Source organism: Microtus pennsylvanicus, chromosome 7 (genome assembly GCF_037038515.1).
Source record: "Microtus pennsylvanicus isolate mMicPen1 chromosome 7, mMicPen1.hap1, whole genome shotgun sequence".
Lineage (NCBI taxonomy): Eukaryota > Metazoa > Chordata > Mammalia > Rodentia > Cricetidae > Microtus > Microtus pennsylvanicus.
In genome coordinates this window covers 15,392,672-15,412,948 of record NC_134585.1, presented here as the reverse complement: position 1 = coordinate 15,412,948, position 20,277 = coordinate 15,392,672, and the positions used below count along the sequence as shown (strand labels likewise).

General features: G+C 46.7%; 1 protein-coding gene across 31 annotated transcripts in view; it reads left to right on the top strand.

Moving 5' to 3' along the window:
- The window catches only part of Ank3 (ankyrin 3), a 431,439-nt gene that overhangs the window by 342,443 nt on the left and 68,719 nt on the right, over positions 1–20,277 (top strand). For 27 of the 31 annotated variants that reach the window (XM_075980046.1, XM_075980043.1, XM_075980042.1 and 24 more), the window contains one exon: positions 2,960–3,062. In XM_075980046.1, the coding sequence (XP_075836161.1) occupies positions 2,960–3,062 (103 nt within the window). The remainder of the gene's footprint in view (positions 1–2,959; positions 3,063–20,277) is intronic. The other 4 variants (XM_075980047.1, XM_075980034.1, XM_075980033.1 and 1 more) reach the window with 1 other exon arrangement.

Genomic DNA, 20,277 nt, shown 5'->3' with positions numbered 1-20,277 from the left:
CAAGCCAGCATGTTTTCCTAACAGGCCCTGCATCTAACACTTAGGTTTCAATGATGGCTACAAATAATCTCTCTGACCTTAGTTTAAAAGACAATTTAAAGCCCGGCAGTGGTATCGCACGCCTTTAATCCCAGCACTCAGGAGGCAGATGCAGGCGGATCTCTGTGAGTTCGAGGCTAGCCTGGTCTACAAGAGCTAGCTCCAGGACAGGCTCCAAAGCTACAGAGAAACCCTGTCTCAAAAAAAAAAAAAAAAAAGAACAAAGAGGGAGAGAGAGAGAGAGAGAGAGAGAGAGAGAGAGAGAGAGAGAGAGAGAGAGAGAGAGAGAGAGGAAAAGAAAAAAGCAACAGGCTTTCTAGACCCCCTTAGGTAAATACTCAGTACTCTCTGGTCGTGAGTGTGCTGGGATGAGTCAGGGAGTCAGAGTGTTGCTTGGTAGATTTCCTGGGTCCATCTTCCTGATGGCAGGAAGCAGGTCTGGTCTGGACCGATCCTTAGGAATCAGAATTTGAAGCATTTCTATGGCTAGCACCGGTCTGAGCTCTGCTCTGCAGCTGTCACTCGCAGACAAACAAGGAGGAGACCATGCTAGAGTACGATCCACAAATCTTAGATTTGGAAATCTGGATCGCAAATACGTAACCTCTCTTTAAAAGCTTTGAAACGTTTGCCAACTTATAGTCTAATTAGGGCTTAGCTTTTGCGGACCACTGCATGCCGGCCCTGCTTTGAAGAAAGGCGTGGTCTAGAAAGTGTAAGGAGCGGGGCCTCCCAGGGCTTCTCAAATTATGTTAGTGAAGCCGCATGTCCGGAAAAGACACTAACGGATGGCGTAGCCACCTGTCACCTGTGGGTCTTTCAACTCAAGTGTGTTAGTTAAATGTGGTACAATTTAAAGATCTGATCTTCAGTCGTGATAGCCACAGCCCAAGTGGTCAGGGATCACATGTGACCAGGGGGCATGGATTCCCCGTCCAGCCGTTACCATCCCTGGACAGAACTGGGCAGTGTTGAAGGAAAGCACCCGAGGGAAGGGAGCTGCTGCTGTGTCAAAGAGGAGCTAAGGGCCAGAAACAGGAGTAAGGAAAGAAAGGCAACTGAAATGAGGAGGAGAAAGGAAGCTTTATGATCGCATGACTGGCCTGACCGTACAGCCCTATGGCGCTCTGAGAGGCACCTATGTGCCTGGATCCTGCTCGACACAGTCAGTAAATATTTGCTGAGCATGTTTGGTAATGACCTTGGAATGAAGGTTAATTCTGAGTCAGAGCGATGAGCAAGATAGTCGGAGAAAGCTGAGATTCTATCCTAAAGGAACGACCCACCTTCTGCGGATAACGTGTGTGATCCAGCTAAGGTTTCAGCTAGAAGGCAGTGGGGAGAAATCCCGCTGTGCAAAGGGACGTGCATTGTTTGTTCTCTTCTCTGCTGTCCTTCCATTCACACACACACACACACACACACACACACACACACACACACACACACGTCAAAGACAATGCTACAACCTGACCGATTCATCCGATGGTAATACAGAAAGTCCTACTTAGATCCACTTTATCAGTGAAGCAGGCAAAATTACAAAGAAAAATACTAAGTTCCCATGGCAAGGATGAGGACTCCCCCCTACACCCATGAGGACCCCAAGATAAAAGGGATCAGTGTGCATAATGCTAGTTGGAGGTGTTTCATGGCCGGGGAGTCATGTCTAGGCTTCACCTCAGCTCTTTCCCATACTGTAACTGCCTCGTGAAAAGGTCAGTCAGGTGGGAAACTTTGTCATAAAGAGGTGACGACGGAACATTCTTTCCTGACAGCCTGCCAGTTAAGTAAGGGAGCGGGGTGAGTGGATAATGACGGTGGAGTGGTAGTTCACAGCCAGCATCCTCCTTGTCCCCAGAGGATCATAATAAAGCCATTAACCCAAGACTCAGATAAATAATAACCCTGATCATCACGTGACTTGTGTGGCTAGATGCAGTCTTAACCAGATAATTAACCTTTTAGAACCATCCCCCCACAATCCCATAATCCACTGGCTTTTAGTTTAAGAGTCCGTATAGGCAGAGTGTGGGGAAGCTGGACAATTCAGGGACTGTCTATGAGAGTGTCTACAAAGGATAAAAGTTAAGAAAAAGGAAGAAGGCAGCAAAGCCAAGGAAAAGACAGTATTTGAAGACGGGGAATGTTAATGTCTTCTGGAGCACGACCAAGAAGTGCATGTGGCTGTGTTTCTGTTTCCCTTCTTGAAGATGTCCTTGAGTGTCAGCTGCAAACCAGAGCTCTTAGTGTGCAAACCCGTAGCGGGTTTCCGGAGATTCACCCGCAGACCCCACCACGGCAGAATAGTTCTATCTCAGTATGAAAGGCAGCGCAGTTGAACTGAAAGAGGCACCTCCAACGTGAAGTCCTTAAGAAACACTGCTGGGGCTGGAGAGACGGCTCAGTAGTTAAGAGCACTGGCTGCTTTTCCAGAGGACCTGAGTTCAATTCCCAGCACCCACATGGCCACTCACAACTGTCTGTAACTCCAGCTCTAAATGATCTGACATCCTCACACAGACATACATGCAGGCAAAACACCAATGCACATTAAGTAAAAAAGTAAGAAAATTGTTTTTTTATAAAAGAAAAAGAAACACTTGTGTTATTGGGAAGAGGTTCTTTTCAATGCCATGTCGGTTCGGCGCCAATAGTGGGGTACTGAGAGTCACCATGCATTTCATCTCACAGAACTGATATGAAATTGGCCAGATTTAAAAATCTCAGTCATGAAATTTAATGTCTAAAAAATTTAATTTTTGAAATATTTCTTTAAAAAAAAGAGAGAGAGAAAAGCACATTTGTTGGTATTTTTAGCCATCTTGCCTGTTTTTAAAGCTGCATGCGTTTATTTTCTTCCATCCCATCCCACCCATCGCCATCTCCCACTGTTGAATGGTAACGGTAAACACAACAGCCTCCGCTCCTTCAGTTCGGATAGGTCATACACCCTGAACAGAAGCTCCTACGCGCGGGACAGCATGATGATCGAGGAACTTCTCGTGCCATCCAAAGAGCAGGTATGTGTTCTTGTTGTCCTTGGCTCGTTCAGCCTCGGCTCACGTGCCGTACTCCAGCAAGCTCTTGGTCCCATGACAGCAGTAGCAGACATATATACATATGCATGTTTGACTTTGTATTTGTATATTTGGGGGGTATTAGCCAGTTAAAGAAAAGCACCAACTATGCCATAATCAGAGATGTCTCTCTTTTGCAAGCATCCTCCCCCATATCTCACATAGGGGAACTTTCTTGGGTCTAGGTCAAACGTCTTTGCTGTTCAGCTTGCTGGCATTATTCACGGGAATGTTTTCTAAGTGAAGTGTGTATGTCCATTGAAAATGGCAAGACTTGTGTATAACAAGCAGTCCCAGATTAGATCCGATGTGCTTTTGATCTGTTCTTTTCAGGGTTTTCCAAGGCATGGTGATATTTTCTGTTTCTGTAGAATCTCTGCTGGATTCTATCAATGTTTATGCATTTCCTTCTTTATGGTGCTTACGGATGATTGGGTGATGTATGATGTAAGAAGACCTAGGAACATAGTCCTGCCACACATGGACTGAGTGAGAATGGATGGTTCTGGAAAAATATGCAGATACACACTGTGCCTGGTTTTGACTGTCCACAGTTAGGGACCCAGTGACGGATGGATCTGCCTGGACTATAAACCAGCTTAAAAGGTAGCTTGTGATATTTGAACACTGTGAATCATTGGTGAAATTATGCCACACCTACGCATTGCACAAGGCGATGAGTGACAGTCACACACACCCAAGCTAGAGTTCACTAGCGATAGGGGGTCAGCCCTTTGGAACTCCCACGTGTCTGGAGATGCTGATGTCAGGCCCACAAACGTGCATTGTACTTCACAATGACCTGCAGTGAATGTTACATCATGCTGTCTAGAATATTCTCAATAAGCTGACCTTACAGAGGGAAATAGAGAGGCAGACAGTGTCAGACAGTAAAGAAAAATAACCTTTGTAGGGTGATTATAGGTGTAGCATATGTCATGGGTTCTAGGTGGGCGTAAGTTCAAGAAGGGGCCCTTGTCTCAGTCATAAAACTAGGCTCTTGGGAGCCTGGTGTTGCCTGACACTAGTAGAGATTTTCTGAGGAATTTAATCCCATCCTGCTGTTTTCATGTTTCCTGCCAAAGGAAGTGTTATATATATTGATGTTACTCCCGGTGCCTTAAGGGAACCCCACAAAATGCTGAGTATTACAGATTATAGGAAACACTGTGGTTGGACCAGACCGCTTCACACTCCTGCAAGACACACCGTGGATGCCTCATTAAATAGAACTGGGGCACCTCCATTTCTCACTGGCTGTTCGTTTCAGAGCAAGGGTCTGAAATAGGTGCTTTCCCCAACATCAGCACCAGCACCACTGTTACCGCCAAGCACATCAGAATCAAAGTACAAATCAAAAATAAATGCTAGCCATGTTCCTCGCTTCTGAGGGTTGGCTGGGAGCTGGCCCCAAGATGTGCGCGGGTAGGATGGAGGGGGCAGCGTGTACTCAGGACTAAGGAACTGTGAAAATAAAGGAGAGGCCGAAAGCTTCAGGGTGAAGCGGGTGCTCGTGGAGTCAGTTGGCAACTTCCTTCTCAGAAACACCAATGTCATGGTCATGGTCCTCAACCCTCCTGATGCTAGGACCTTTATTGATACAGTTCCTGATGCTGTGGTGACCACCCACCCCCACCCTGCCCCAACCATAAGATGATTTTTGTTGCTACTTTCCTAGCCGTAATTTTGCTACTGTTATGAATCTTAATGTACATATCTGTTTTGTGATGGTCTTAGGCAACCCCCACGAAGGGGTCTTTAGAAGGTCGCAACCCACAGGTCGAGAACCACTGACCTATGTGGCCATCTCTAGAGCTCTCTAATCAGCCAGAGACCACACAGCACACCAGGAAGGAGTCTTTAGGGGAACAAAAGCAAACAAATTAGTGAGAATTGTAGAAGCCAGAGATTGTTTTCTTTACTGACCAGCTTGTTCAGTGAAGACCACTCAAGCCCATGGATGCTTGGGGATACCTTGTAAAGGTCTTGGATGGAGATTTGCCCAAAGACATCAGATTGCTCACTGTGGTCCCAGGGTCAGGTTATGCAGCAGAGTCTGTGTTCCAGGGGGTGGGGTCGCCAAGTTTTCAGGAGTGACCTGAATTAGCCAGCTACTTATTTTTCAATGGTTCATCTCTGGGACAGATGGAACACATCTGACAGCATGTATGGATAGGCATGTGTATCTGAGTTACTGTTCTATTGCTTCAAGAGATGCCGTGACCAAGGGAACTTAGAAAAGAAAGGATCTAAATGGGTGTTAGTCCATGGCCATCATGGTGCTGAGCTGGAGGCAGACGGGCGGGCAGGCAGGCATGGCGCTGGAGAAGTAACTGAGAGCTTGCATCTGATCCACAAACAGGTGACAAAGAGACTGGGCCTGGCATCAGTTTCTGAAACCTCAGACCCCACCCCCAGTTACACACCTCCTCCAACAAGGCCACACCTCCTTCTCAAATAATTTTACCATCTGTGGACCAAGCATTGCGAGAGATGAGCCTAGGAGGGGCGTTCTCATTCAAGCCTCCACAGTGTGTGTGTGTGTGTGTGTGTGTGTGTGTGTGTGTGTGTGTGTGTGTGTGTGTGTGTGTGTGAGGTCCGCAGCTGATGCTGTGAGGTGTCTTCCTTGATCACTCTCTCTTTACACACTGAGGCAGTCCGACACTGAACCGGAGTTTACTGATATGACTGGTCTGGCCTGTCTGCTTGTTCCAGGGTCCCCTTGTCTCCACCTTTTGTGTGTTGGCGTGGCAGGTGATCACAAGCCCGCCTGGTTGGGGAATCTGAACTCTGGCCCGCACACTCCCACAGCGAGTGTTTATTCACAGAGCCATATGCCCGGCCCCTACCCCACCCCCTGTTCTTTTTGTGATTTTCAGATATTAAATTGTTAGATTTAGGTGCAAGGGCATGTGGATATTCTTTTTTTATTATTATTATTAGCTTTTTAAAAAATACTCTTTGCTTCTTTTTAAAGATTTATTTATTATGTACACAGTGCTTTGCCTGCACGAATGCCTGAATGCCAGAAGAGGGCGCCAGATCTCATTACAGATGGTTGTGAGCCACCATGTGGTTGCTGGGAATTGAACTCAGGACCTCGGGAAGCCATATCTTTAGTCCCCACGTGTAGATATTCTTTGCAGCTTTTTTTTTTAAAAAAAAAAAACTTTATTTGTATGAACACCTTTAAAATAACCTTTAAAAGAAGGGGGAAGGAATTTTTGAGAGAGGTGTGCTAACTGGAGGCCAGGAAACGGCTGGTTCTGGAAAGGAGAGCTGCCAGACAGGAAACTGCTACTGCACTCTGTGAGCCTCACAAGAAACGTTTACTCAGGTTCACGGGTGCACGTGAATTAAAACCAAATGATCCAGAGTGAAAAGCTTGGATTTGAAAAGAAGGCTCTGCGGTTAAGAGCGCTGGCTGCCCTTACAGGGGATCCAGGTTCAATTTCTGGCACCCACATGGCAGTGTAACTATCTGTAACTCTGGTCCCAGGGCATCCAACACCCTCTTCAGGCCTGCACGGGCACTTGCCACGCCTGTGGCGCACATGCGTTCAGGTAAAACACCCATGCGCATAGGTTATAAAAAAGAAAGCAAGTCGTACTGCTCTCTCACCTCTAGCTCCGTGTTTACAGATTTCAAAAGACAGCTTCTCCAGGGTACTAGGGAGCCGGGAAGCATGTCACAAGTTTTAAACATTTAGCATTTCCGAACTGCTGAGCCCTGGCTTGCGATCGGGTTCAGTGCTTCTCATCACTCTCTGCTTAGAATTTCTCTGACAGGTCAGGGTAGACAGCGGACACAAATTAACTCTGTGTGAACTTTCTCCCGCAGGCCAGGCCCTGCCCAGGCTGAGAACAGCCTCCGCTCCCTCATCCCGATGACTAATGTGTTTGCACATTAACCACAGCTAAAGTACAGTTGAGATACAAGGTGATCAGCCTGGGCCGCCACCCCTCCTCCCCCCCAGGACCCCAGGATCTTAGTTTCTTTTCCTGTTGCTTTTGTGAAACACTCAGGCAGCAGCAACTGAGTCTATTTTAGTTCACAGTTCAGGGGATGGTCTGTCTGTCCCGGAGGGGAAGGCAAGGCTTTTGAAGCAGCTAGCCACATTGCTTCTACAGTCAGTACCAGAGAGTCCTGAATGTGTGCCCGCCAGGGCTCGGCTCCCATTCTCCGCTGGCTACGTCTTGGATCCCCGCCCTGCGTAATGGTGCTACCCACAATTAAGATGCATCTTCACACCTTCATTAATTTAATTAGTTAATTGATTCCGTCCCCTCAAGGCCCATCTCCCTGACCATTCTAGACCTGTCCCGTTGACATTTAACACTGATAGTCACACTGCGCCATCCCAGGATCTCGTGCTGGGTCGAGGCAGGTGTGGATGCTAGAGCCTGAAGGGGCGTGGGAGAGGTAAGCATCCTGTATCCCTCCCAGGCCTCAGTCGTGTGGACCACTTCATTCCTTCCCCATAGGAAGAGCATTTGAATGAAGTACACTTCACAGTTCAGCTGTGCCCCTTGCTCATCCGTGAGCCCTGCTTTGGACACGGGAGTAGCATGGTGGATTCCTCTGCCTGCACATCCTAGATTATGTCCCCGCCCACGAGAACTGCTAACACCGGAACTGCTCAGTCCCTGACTCAGTGGGCCTGGCAGGGACCAGCCATGGGAATTTCGGTGTGCCTCCGAGCTGAATGCCAGTGCTGCTGCTGACTAGGGGTTCTTAATAGCGGGTGCACAATGGGGTCACTGTGCCTCTTTCGGAGACACCCCATGTCTAGACCCTAGATGTGGGTAGTTTCTAAAGCCCCGCAGGTGATTTCCACATGTCCGTCCAGCTAGAAACACTGGTCACGGCATCTCTGACTGCTTTCGGTGTTTCTGCCCCCAGCTCATCCACACCCACTGGCTCAGATTACATCATTACTGCCCATGTGCAGATTTCTGTCATTATTCCCTAAGCAAGGCGATGCAAGCATAGCAATTACATTACAATAAGTATTACACATATCTAGATATAGTTAAGAGTGTACAGGAAGTTACGTATAGATTTTATGATAATTCTATAAACTTATGTAATGGACTTGGGCACCTGAATATGAGAATATTAGACGGGGTGGAGAACTGGAATATCTCCTAAGGACAGCTATATCTCAACTGGTCATCATCTACAATGTTTGATTTTAAAGCTCAGATGTCTGTGTGCCAGGTTGTCTTAGCAAGTCACTAGTAACCCAGGCTAGGAGTGTAGCTCACTTGGTTGAATTCTTGCCCAGCTAGTGTACATGAAGCCGTGGGCTTGGTCTCCGGTACTACAGAAACCCAAGCATGGTGGCACAGCCCCTGAGAAGTGCAGGCAGGAATCCAAGGGCATCCTTTATGACAAGAGGGAGTTTGGGGCCAGCCTGGTCCATGGGAGCCTACCTACGTTAAACCAGCCATCGAGGAAGAGTGGGCGAGATGGCTGAGTGGGTAGAGGCTCTTACTACCAGGCCTGCCCACTTGAGTTCAGTCCCCCAGAAGTAGAAAATGGTGGGATTAGAAAATGGACCCCCACAGGTTGACATATGTGCTCATACATGTATACACACATACACACACAAAATAAAATTTAAATGTAATTTTAAACTTTTACTTATTTTTCATTTATTTTGTGTGTGGGGGTGTTTTGCCATGAAGCCTGAAGAAGGGGGGTCAGATCCTCAGGAACGGTAGTTACAGATGGCTGGGGGCTACCACGGTGGTGCTGGGAATCAAAACCTTGGTCCTCCAGAGGAGCAGGAAGTGCTCTTAACCACTGCCCCATCCCTTCAGCCTCTAAAATGTAATTTTTTAAAAAAGGCTATCAACTGCATTTGGAATCATCCCTTTTTCGATAGTTGTTAATGAAGAGAAAAAGAATAGTCTCAAAGGAAGCCTGGCTGTCTTAAAAGAAATCAATGGATGTGACTGTTTCTTCTGATAGAATTCCTAAGAGCAGCTCTCTAGTGTGCCTTAGGAAACGACAGCCCATGGTCCACATCAGCTAGTCCCTGACTTATACAAAGAGAGATGTTCATCATATGCCTTAAGCGGCTAGGGTGCTTCTGGCTGGGGTAAAGGTGGCATACGGAGTGCCTGGCCTTATCCTAAGCATCTTGCCAGCATTAATTTGCTCACACTTCACATCAACCTTAGGAGATAAATTTCCTGGCCTCATTAAAGGCAGACTCCTCATGACTGTGGTGTGGGACGAGTGGGAGGAGGGCTGCAGGGCACAGCTTGAAGTGGGCAAAGTCACTGCCACTCCCCTTTACACACTGCCCCCATTTAGCGGCTGCAGTATCTATCCATCAGTTTTGTTCAGGGTGGGGAAGAAGCCGGCCGGGAGCCCAGGGATCTGACTCCTGGTGGTGGTAATTTTCCTGACTGGAGTGTGTGCCTCTGGTCCACTGTTTCGTGGCACACGATTACTACATTTAAGCACAGTAATCGTCATGATTCTTATTTCTAGCAAGTTTTAGCAGTGTTCTTTGAAAATGAAGAACTCATAACACTCAGCAACAGGTCTGAAATGTGGAGAGCCAGGACGTACGGCATGTAAGCTGCAGCGAAAGGAATGAGGCGTTTGACCTCTGCCTGGCTCTATGCTTACACCCCTGTGAGTGGCAGAGCCAGTATCTCCATGGGCGGATTCTGCCTGCCCCACTGGCTTCTCTGTCAGATCACTGAAGGAAGGGCGGAATCCCCTCCTCCTCTCCGAGGATGAGACCCAAATGTGGCTATTTAGGGCATTCCTGCTCCTGCAGAGATCACAGTAAAGGCTCAACAACAAAGTAAAATTGGAGCCTTGTAAGACTGTAAGACTCCAATTTGCCTAGGCTTTTAAAAAATAAACAACAACAACAAAAAACCATGTGTGTGTGTGTGTGTGTGTGTGTGTGTGTGTGTGTGTGTAGGCCCGGAGACAACAATGTCAGAAGGTTTGGTTGCAAGCTTCTTTTCTTGCTGAACCATCTTGCAGGTCACATCTAGCTTTTGGAGAAAGCAGTTAAGCCATAAAGATGACTAGCACCCGTGTTTCTAGGCGTAGATCATGAGACCAAGTGAGCTATGGCACCTGCAAGGCAACCCCACTGAGACTTTCATTAAACCAGCAATCTAATTTCCACCTTTCCCTCTCCCAGTTGAACCTGGGTCTGTCTTTACTCACATTCCTGCTGAAGGTGCCAGCGGAATCTGATGTCAACAGCTACATGTCCACAGCACCACTGGAAGGCTTCTGGCATCTTCAAGCACTGACTATTGTTTCAGGCTTTCCTATGTAGGAATAGATTTATCTAACTAACAAAATAAAAGTAAGGTGAGCGATCAATCCTTCGAGAACATAGCTATAAACCTTGGTGTTCCCAAGCACCCCCACTTTAAAAAAAAAAAAGAGGTCTCTTACCATTTCCTACTAGGAGATGAACAGCCTGCCAGCATTTCTTGCACTTCTGCCCACTTAGGGGCAGCATGAAGAGAGACGTGGGGCAGCTGTTTCTGTCCCTCCTCCTCTGCTTGGACTGCCTTCCTATTGCAGACTTCCTTTTAGTCCACATTTTGCCCTCGTGATTTTGACCTATGGATGCAGAGCAGGCCTTCCAATAATGACATATTTTCAAGGTCTAATGAAAGTGTTTTTTAATCGGTTGTTATGTCGCCCAAAGGATGACTGTGGAGATAATTCTGCAAACACTGTTGGAGGCAGTTACAGACGTGTAGGCATTGGTCACATCTTCAGACCTGCGACTCTCCTGGGGAGAATCACAGTCTAAGATTCTAGTACATTTGAATTAAGTGGTCTTTTTAGAGGCTACTATGATTTCATATGTTTCTGGTCATGTGACGTGCATGAGCTGTTGGACTGTTTAATGTCTTAGCTATAGGCAGAAGTTTCTGTCCCACCAGCTGTTCCCAAGTAACCACACAGAGGCTTAATATTAATTATAAATGCTTGACCAATAGCTCAGGCTCATTACAAGCTAACTCTTACATTTTTAATTAACCCCTATTTCTTATCTATGCTTTGCCAAATGGTTTGGTAACTTTTCCTAGTACGCCATGCCCATCTTGCTTCTCTCTGAGGCTGATCACTAGTCCAGACTCCGCCTTCCTTCTTCTCAGCATCCAGGAGCCAGACTAGGAGTCTGACTCTTCTGCCCAGTCTCTTCTTGCCCAGCAATAGGCCAGTCAATTCTTTATTAACCAATGAGAGTAATACATATTCACAGTGTATAGAAGGATTTTAGCCTTGTCAATCATCTCAGCAATGGAAGGAAAAGCTTATGTAATCCAGAAGACCCCTGTGCTAATAGGGTTCTCTCTTGCGCGCCTTACCGCAGTGACTCTCCAGTTCTGCCGTACTTGCTAACTTTGCTGTTCCTTCTCCCTGTGCGACTCTAAGCAGGACTCAGAAAGGGATCATAGTGGCAGAAGAAAGCCAGCTCCATGTGAAAGATTTGCCTGATAGTCCCCAGGGAGATAAGCACCTGGCCTGGCGACATTTAATATGCTGCTTTCTTCCTGGAAGTGCTTGGCCAGCAGTACTGGGGGTATTTACTCAACACCTCACAAAGATGGCTCAACGAGATTGCAGGTCTGTTCTAAGGCAAGGAAGTTGGTATTGTGAGTTTCTTAAGTCACTGGGGTCAGTTGGTGGTGATGTGCCCCACAGGCTCAGCTTTCAGGCTAGCCCTGGTTAGCTTCTTCCCACTGGACATAGCTAAATTAGCTAGAAATAAATCAAATTTAGAAATCATAATGAATCGTGCTTCATTATAGCTTAAATTCTAATCCCAGTGTAAGTTTTCACTGTGTGTTGTGGTCCACACTTGCCACCCCAACTACCGAGGAGGCTGAGGCAGGAAGATCAGGAGTTCCAGGTCAACCTGGTCTTTTTTGTTTTTTTTAATTAATTTATTTATTTATTAAAGATTTTTGTCTCTTCCCCGCCACTGCCTCCCATTTCCCTCCCCCTCCCCCAATCAAGTCCCCCTCCCTCGTCAGCAGCGCAAAGAGCAATCAGGGTTCCCTGCCCTGTGGGAAGTCTAAGGACCACCCACCTCCATCCAGGTCTAGTAAGGTGAGCATCCAAACTGCCTAGGCTCCCCCAAAGCCAGTACGTGCAGTAGGATCAGAAACCCATTGCCATTGTTCTTGAGTTCTCAGTAGTCCTCATTGTCCGCTATGTTCAGCGAGTCCGGTTTTATCCCAGGCTTTTGCAGACCCAGGTCTTTAAAACTACAAGGGAAAAAAGGCTGGAGGTTTAGCTCAATGATAAAGGACTTCCCTAGCGTGTGTGAGACCTACGTTTAATGCTGATACCTGGAAAAGAAGGGAGAAATAAAGAGCCTTATACAGCAATAGTAGTTGATTTCAAGAAAAGAAATACTTGAGAGAGAAGAGAAAGTCTGCTTTGATTTTTACATTACCGCTTGCATTAATTTTGTTGTTTCTCATGTAGTGCAGGCTGGACTCAAAATCACTGCGTGCCTGAGAATGGCCTTGAATTTCAGATCCTCCTGCCTCAGCCTCGTGAGAATGGAGTTAGAGCCGTGTACCACCACACATGGCTTGAATCAGGTCTACTTTTATGGAGTCCATTTCCCCAGTTCTTTTGGTTTGGTTTGGTTTTTAGAAGCAAGATCTTCCGTAGCCTAGATAAACTCACTACGTAGCCAAGGGTGACCTGGAACTTCTGACCCTGCTGCCTCTACCTTTCAAGGACAGACATTATCACCCGTTCTGCCATCCCTGATGGATCCTAGTTCTTAAAGGGTTCCATGCCAGTGTGTTTGCTATCTCCTTCCAGGCCTCCAGGCCTCCCGTGCTACTCAGTTCTGTGATAGAACACTGTGACCGGGAGCAACATGTGGAAGAGATTACTTTGGCTTCCCACAGTTTCGGAGAGTTTAGAATCCACTGTGGCAGGGGAAGGCATGGCCGCAAGCAGCAGGCAGCAGGCATGTTGGCAGGAACTAGAAGCTGAGAGATCACATCTCTAGCCACAAACACAAAACAGCAAACTGGAAGCTGTACAAGGCTAAAACCTCTCAAAGCCCACCCCCAGTGATGTCCTTCAGCAAAGATGTAGTGCCCCCCCCAACCCAAACAGCACTGACCTCTAGAGGCCAAGTGTTCAACTACCTGAGCCTGTAGGGGACATTTCTCGTTCAAAGCATTACACCACTGATGAATAGGTACTGTCATTTACTGCCTTGTTTTCTTTGGTGTGTGTTCGGTGTGTCTGTGTGTCTGTGAGCGTATGATGTGTGGATGTGTGTGTTTGTAGGCATGTACACGTCACAGCTCCTGTGTAGAGAGCAGAGGCAGTTCTTGAAAGGTCTGTCTTGTTTCTTCGGCTGGCTGTGCGCTCCAGGCTAGTGGACCTACAGGTTTCTGGGCAGGTCTCTAGTACCCAGCTCCCTGCTGTCCCCCTCAGCAGCCGGTGATCTTTCCCAAGAGTTTTAGGGACCTTAGTTCCAGCCAAAACAGGGTTTGTGACTTTGACACTGAAAAGAATGTCAGGACCAGCCCGTTTGTGAAGCAGCCCTGGAGATTGTGTTGAAGATGTTTTAACACAGGTTTAAGCACAGGGGTCATGAGAATGAGAGTCACTTAGAAGAAAGGCGGACCATCTAGGGCCCCTGGGAGGGCCCAAACGTGTTATTTTCACAACAATCGTGGGTAGGATTTTGATGGAATTTCAAATTACCGCTGTATCAGTGAAAGGTTCCCAAGGGCACCTGATAGCATCTCAATTACAGAGTAAAAAAGTCTCACCCACAGGGGGACGTTTTGTGTGAGAGTTTCAGGCTATATCTGGGGAAAATGACGAGGTCCTGCCCACGGTCATATGCATTCAGGCTTTACGCCCACCCTATCTCAGTATTGGTTTATCTATAGATGAAAGCAACGTCAACATTATACCAGACTGTACAGATAGCACCAATTACGCTGGAATTCTTCTTAGCTAGGAGAGGCTTCTGTTCAGGCCCTTTTCCTTCTCCGGTGTCTAATTTTGCTCCTCCTGTCCTGCCTTAGGGGTGCTGAGGGTACAGATGTGCACAGTCACATCTGATTTTCCAGGGGTCAAACTCAGATCACCCCAAACTAGTGGTAAGACTCCTGTCTCAGCCTCCCAAGTCCTGGGGTCACAGCTGAACCTTACCATGATCTGCTGAAATAGGCGCTCTTTGAAGTTTACAAAAAGAAGCCTCTAGCCGAGGAGAGTAGGTGGCTGCTGGATGTCACACGCTGTTAAGCTGGTATACCTGAGACTAAAGCCTCCGTTTGCTGGATGCCTGGAGGCCAAGTCCTGGCTCCTCCTAGACGGCTGAGTGACCCTGACTCAATGACTGGCCTGTCTTGAAGCACACTGAGGTGGGAAGAGTCTCTGCCTAGCCCCAGATCCCTTGTCTTATGTCACTCAGAAGGCAAGTGCTCCACGCCGGGCACGCCACAGTCTTAAATGTCTTTCAGTCGAGTGCTTGTTTCTCTGTATAACTTTGGAGTCTGTCCTGGAACTCACACTGTAGACCAGGCTGGCCTCAAACTCACTGAGATCCATGTGCCTCCACCTCCTGAGTGCATCAGGCTCTTTAAAGAAGGCCAGCTACCGGAAGCGGGAAACCTGGAAGGTCATGGAGATCTTAGCAGCAGCCTGTAGCACTAAGAAAATTCTTGCTTTTGCAGCCTTTAGGGCAGTGGTTCTCAAGTCGCATAGCAGATAGCCTGCATATCAGATATTCACATTATAATTCATAACAGTTGAAAAATTACTATTATGACGTCGCAATGATCGGAGGGTCACCAGAATATGAGGAGCTGTATTAAAGGGTTGCAGCCATTAGGAAGGTTGAGAACCACTGCTGTAGAGGGTAGCACCCCCTCCCACCCCTCCATTCCTCATCCCTACCCCAAGCCCCAAGCTTAGAGGGAAAGGGTCTCAGCAGATTAGTGAGGGTACTAGATAAGACATAAGACGGCAATGTAGAAAACTAATTCTACTGCCCTACCCTGCCTTGAATCTGTTACAAAGTAGGAGCGATGTGTTCTATTTATTTCCAGACCTGGACTTCAGGGTGTGTCCCCGTTAATGAGGCCAGTGTGTTCTTACTCTCCCCTTTCCTCTGATGCGTAGGGCCATGAAGATGCTATTTTAGGAAAATCTTAAGCTCTTGGAGACAGTGACCTCATCACTGGCCAGGCTTTGGCTTCCACCGAATAGTGTGTAGTTTGAGTGTAATGGTGTCCCCGCCGTCACTTCCAAGATGAAAAGCCCATGAGTGAGTGTTCGTGTTCCCTCTGGCACGGGAGTTAAAGGCCTTAGGAAGTCAGTGTGAACTGTTTTTAATGTACTGTCCCGCTGAAGCCACTCTGTGCCAGCTGGGGTCTTTGTGTTGCCAGATGTTGGGAGGCATTGTGAGCCTCCATTTCCTTAACTGTAAAATGAGTGTGATATCACACTGAGGTCTAGAAGGTTCTGGGGACTTGAAGAACCTAAGGCCATTTTTACCACTGTTAAAAAGAATTGAAGGCCAAGGTGGTGACCCACTCCCATTATCCTAGCACCCTGTGTCTGAGACAAAGCAGCCAGAGCTGCATTGCAAGAACATGTCTCAAACACAAAATAAAGTTTCAAAGGATTAAGCGCTTTTTGAGTCAATAAACCGGACCTAGATTTCTGTAAGATGCCATGTTACAACCGAGGGGGTGTCAGTTGATACAAGCATCCTGTGTAAATATCTGTAAAGCCTCAGGTTTGGCCTGAAGCCAGAAGATTTTGAGTTTTGTTCTTGCCCCCCAATAAATCATCATATTTTAACAAATAACCAAACACAAACCAAAGTCCTCTGGAGAGTGTGGGAGTCTTTTTACATTCAAAGATATCGTGTTACCTCTTCTCACCAATATGGCATTGGTGCCAGGATGTTATTCACAGTCTCACCAAGACTTTTGTCAATGAGTGAAAGACAAAGACGCTCTGAAAATGGAGAAACATGCCGAGAACAGAGGGCGGCAGATGTTACCAGGGAAACGGTAGAGCAAAGCTTCCCCCTGTACCCATGGGGGACCAGTTGTTGGCTTTGTTTGTACCAAGTGGGTATGCAAGCTAATCCCTAAAATACATGCACCCCCTTACCCACGGCCAGAAAAGTCTATGCGGGTAGTCAGCACACTTGTACCAGTAGAAGCCGGTGGGAAAAACGCCGCTGTTGCTATGCGCAGGCGCAGGCCTTAGCTGTCACTATGCGCAGGCGCAGGGCTTGGTACAGGACTATGGACGCTGGACCTCGGCCGCGCTTCTAACTCACGAACTCAGATGATCCCCTCATATTTCCCGAGCTGATGTGAAAACTGGGCACAGTCACCTGAGAGTTGCCTCCAGTTAGTAACCAGTAGCAAGGATCACCCATAGGAAATGACAAGAGGAGCTGCCAAATTCAGCAGTGTCTCAACCCCAAAACTGAACCTCTTAACCAGGCACCACCCCCAAGCTATGAGACCTAGGAACCGGGTCACGCGTAGCTCATGCTGGCCTGGAACTCACTACCTAATTGAATGCGACTGTAAACTCCTGACCCTTCTGCCTTCACACTCTATATTCTGGGATGACAGGTGTGTGCTACTATCCCCATGAATGCGGTGCCGGAGGTCAAACCTGGGGCTTCCTGTATCCTAGGCAAGTACTTGGCCCGCTGAGCCACATCCCCGGCTGTTGCTCCATAGTCAGTGGTCACCCAACAGCATGCCCTGCTTATCCTTTCCACTGGTTATTGGTAGAGCTAAGGCTGTGCTTCGGAGCCATGCACTGCTTGTGCAGTGGCAGTCAGGACATTTTGAAATTAGTATCATTTACTAAGGTTAAGTAGATGCTGGTATGTCACAGTTCAGTCTTACTGAAACCCTAGCCTGGAGACAGAAGGGAAATTCCTAACGCGTGATCTGCCTGTAAAACAGCAGGTTTCATCGAGTTGCCATTATTTTTAGAAACCTTCCCTGTAGGAAGAACGTTCTGGTCACTCATATTTAAGTTAGTCAGACGCAATTAGGACCACTCATAAACCTGAGCCAGCTCCGTGCCAGAGAAAAGTGGGCTGCAGGGAGAAATTACTCTGGCTCCTAATAGTGGATTGAAATGCTACCTGCTAGAGGCACATTAGAACCTTCTAGGTCCCAGGTGTGGGCAGGTGTACCAGCTGCTCAGCAGTGTTGTGACTAGGCTCTGATGGGTGGCAAAGAGCTCTAAGGGGCAGGGAGAGGACGCATATCTAAGGAGGTGTGGGATCCTGGCAAGTTGGCACATCCCACCTAATAAATATTACATGATAGCAAGATACCCTTCTGCGTGGTATAATTCATGGTTTCAATAATTAATGTCTTCAGTACACTTCTCTGAGTGCTTCAAGGTAAATAATTTACTGCAATTAACAAAGAGGCAGAAGATTATTAATTTATCAGACTTGAAAAACAAAAAAAAGTCCTAGTGGAAAATAACCCCAGGGCCTCACATATTTGAATTGTAATTTGTCCCCTCAACCCTCCACTGCCACCAAAAATATTAAAACAGCGTTGCATCCGGTCCCTGACCTTACCCTGATAGCTGGCTGCTGGCATCTCTAATATCTGGTCTAAGTAGTTGGTGATATGGCTGGAAGCGAGTTTCTGAAATGGTTTACTGCTGGCCAAGGTTAAGATCTCAGTTCTGTCCAGTTGCATCAGATTCTTTTCGTGTGTTTATTTGTAAGGCTTCTGTTAGGTGTGTGTTACTGCACCAAGTGTACACAGAGTCTGTGGAAGCCAGAGAGGGTGTTGGATCCTCTGGAGCTGGAGTTACAGGTGGTTGCAAGCTGTTGTATGGGTGTTAGGAACCAAACATGGGTCCTCTGTAGGAACAGCCAGTGCTCTTAACCACTGAGCCATCACTCCAGCCCCAGCATTAAATTCTTAGTTACACACACACACACACACACACACACAGACACACACAGAGGCTATGTTTTTTCTTGTTAAATATAGTGTGATATCTGTTCCTCATTTATTTTTTAATTTTCCTAGGACCTAGACAGTAACCTACATATAATTGTCCTATAGATTTTTTTAAAAAATATCAGAGCTGTTATGTTTTTTAAGACTGAGGCGATAGCTCAGTCATCAAAGGACTTACCACATAAGTGTGAAGACCGGATTCCTGCAGGGCCCCAGATCCATGTGAAAATTAAGTCTTGGTAGCATGCTTGTAATCCCAGGGCCAAGGAGGTCGAGACAGATAATGCCTTGCTGGACAGCGAGCCTAATCAAATTGGTAAACTCTAAGCCAGCAAGAGACCTTTTCTCTCAAAAACCAAGGTAAACAACTCTTGAAGTACGATACCCATCACACACACACACACACACACACACACACACACTGTGCCCCTACACATAAAATAAATAAGCTGAGTCATTTAAGGTATATTTGCAAGACTTTTTGTTGTTGTTGTTGTTTTGGTTTTTTGTCGTTGGTTGGTTGGTTGGCTGACTTTGTTTTGTTTTTTAAGGCGTGGTCTCGTATAGCCTAGGCTAGACTAAAAAACCACTATATAGCAAAATATGACCTTTAGCCTCTGACCATCTTCCCTACAGTACGAGGATTGCAGGTATACACCACCATGTCTGGTTTATCCTGTGCTGTGCACCGATCAAGCACTGGGCCCTCCTGCACAAGAGGCAGGCACTCTGCCAACTGACTTACATCCCCAGCAAGTTCCAATTGTATCGCCGAAGCTGGGTAACAGAAGCGAACACTGGACTGCTGTACGAGCCGTGCTTGTGAGGAGAAAATGCAACCCTGCACATATGTTCCACCCTGATTTTTCTTCCCCGGGGAATATTGTTGGTCGCACTTTTAGTATTTGCTTCCAGGTCTCCAAATAAGAAAAATGTGTTATTTCTCTGTGGATTGTCTCCATTGGGGAAATTATTTTATTGGTTTCCCCAGTTGGAAAAGGAAACTTTAATGTTTGTGTCTGTCTCCCTTCTTCAACCATGTGTGCTCCTGACCTGCCTGCTTTCCAAGGAGTTGTGTTTTATTTGGGGTTCTAACTGTATTTCATATGTAGACATGTATTTCATATAGATGGAATAGTTTTTTGTTTGTTTTTATGATATGAAGTCTCAAGTCACCCCAGCTTGTCTAGGTCATCTTGCTTTCTATCTCCCAAGTACTAGGATTACGGTCCTATGCCACCGTACCTGGCTAGTATTTATATTTTTATATCTCTTAAAGTACTACCCTTGAAAGTCATACGGTGGTGGCACATGCCTTTTAATCCCAACACTTGGGAGACAGAGGCAAGTGGATCTTTGTGAGTTCAAAGACAGCCAGGGCTACAGAGAAAGCGTGTCTTTAAAAAAAAAAAAGGACAACCCTTAAATGTATTGTTTATTAAATTTCCATTTCACTCTTTAAAAGAATTCCCTAGAATTTGTATTTACTTCTTCTCTGTACATACCAATCACGCATGGCATAGGCCTTCCCCTCATGGTACATATCTGCTCTGAGTGTGCCCATGCCTTGTCCCATGCTGTCAATCTTGTCTACCCAGCTTGACTCCCTCGGGGGAGTCAAGTGCCTTGAAGCCGTCTGCACTGGTCCACTTTTGGGCCTGCCCTCATTCTGACATACCCTTGGTTTGATCTTCTATTAGATTCTATGCCCTCCTTTTTTTCTTTTTTTGATTCAGTCCTTCATTTAATCGGACTGTGTTTTGTAGTATTACCTTTGGAGACTATGTGATTAATGCATTTTGTGAGGTTTGAAGTGCCTGGAAATACCTGTTCATGAACATGGTTTGCCTAACCAGGGAACTCTGAGCTGAAAACTCATTTCCTCTTCGAACCCTTGAGGGGATCACTTGGTCATCGTTGCCGTGGTTTGCTGTTCTGTGGCCATCTCTGTTTTGAGCTCCTGAACTTTCCTGCTAGTGCACCCCAGCGGGCACAGGGCTGTCTTTCCTCTCCCACACTTCTTCACTCCTTGGCAGCAGCGAATCCTTTTACTCTGAGAACACAGGCTTCAGATCTGGGGAAAGACCTTGAGTTAGTCTCTTGTTATCTTCTATTTTGCTCTTTTGTGTTTGTT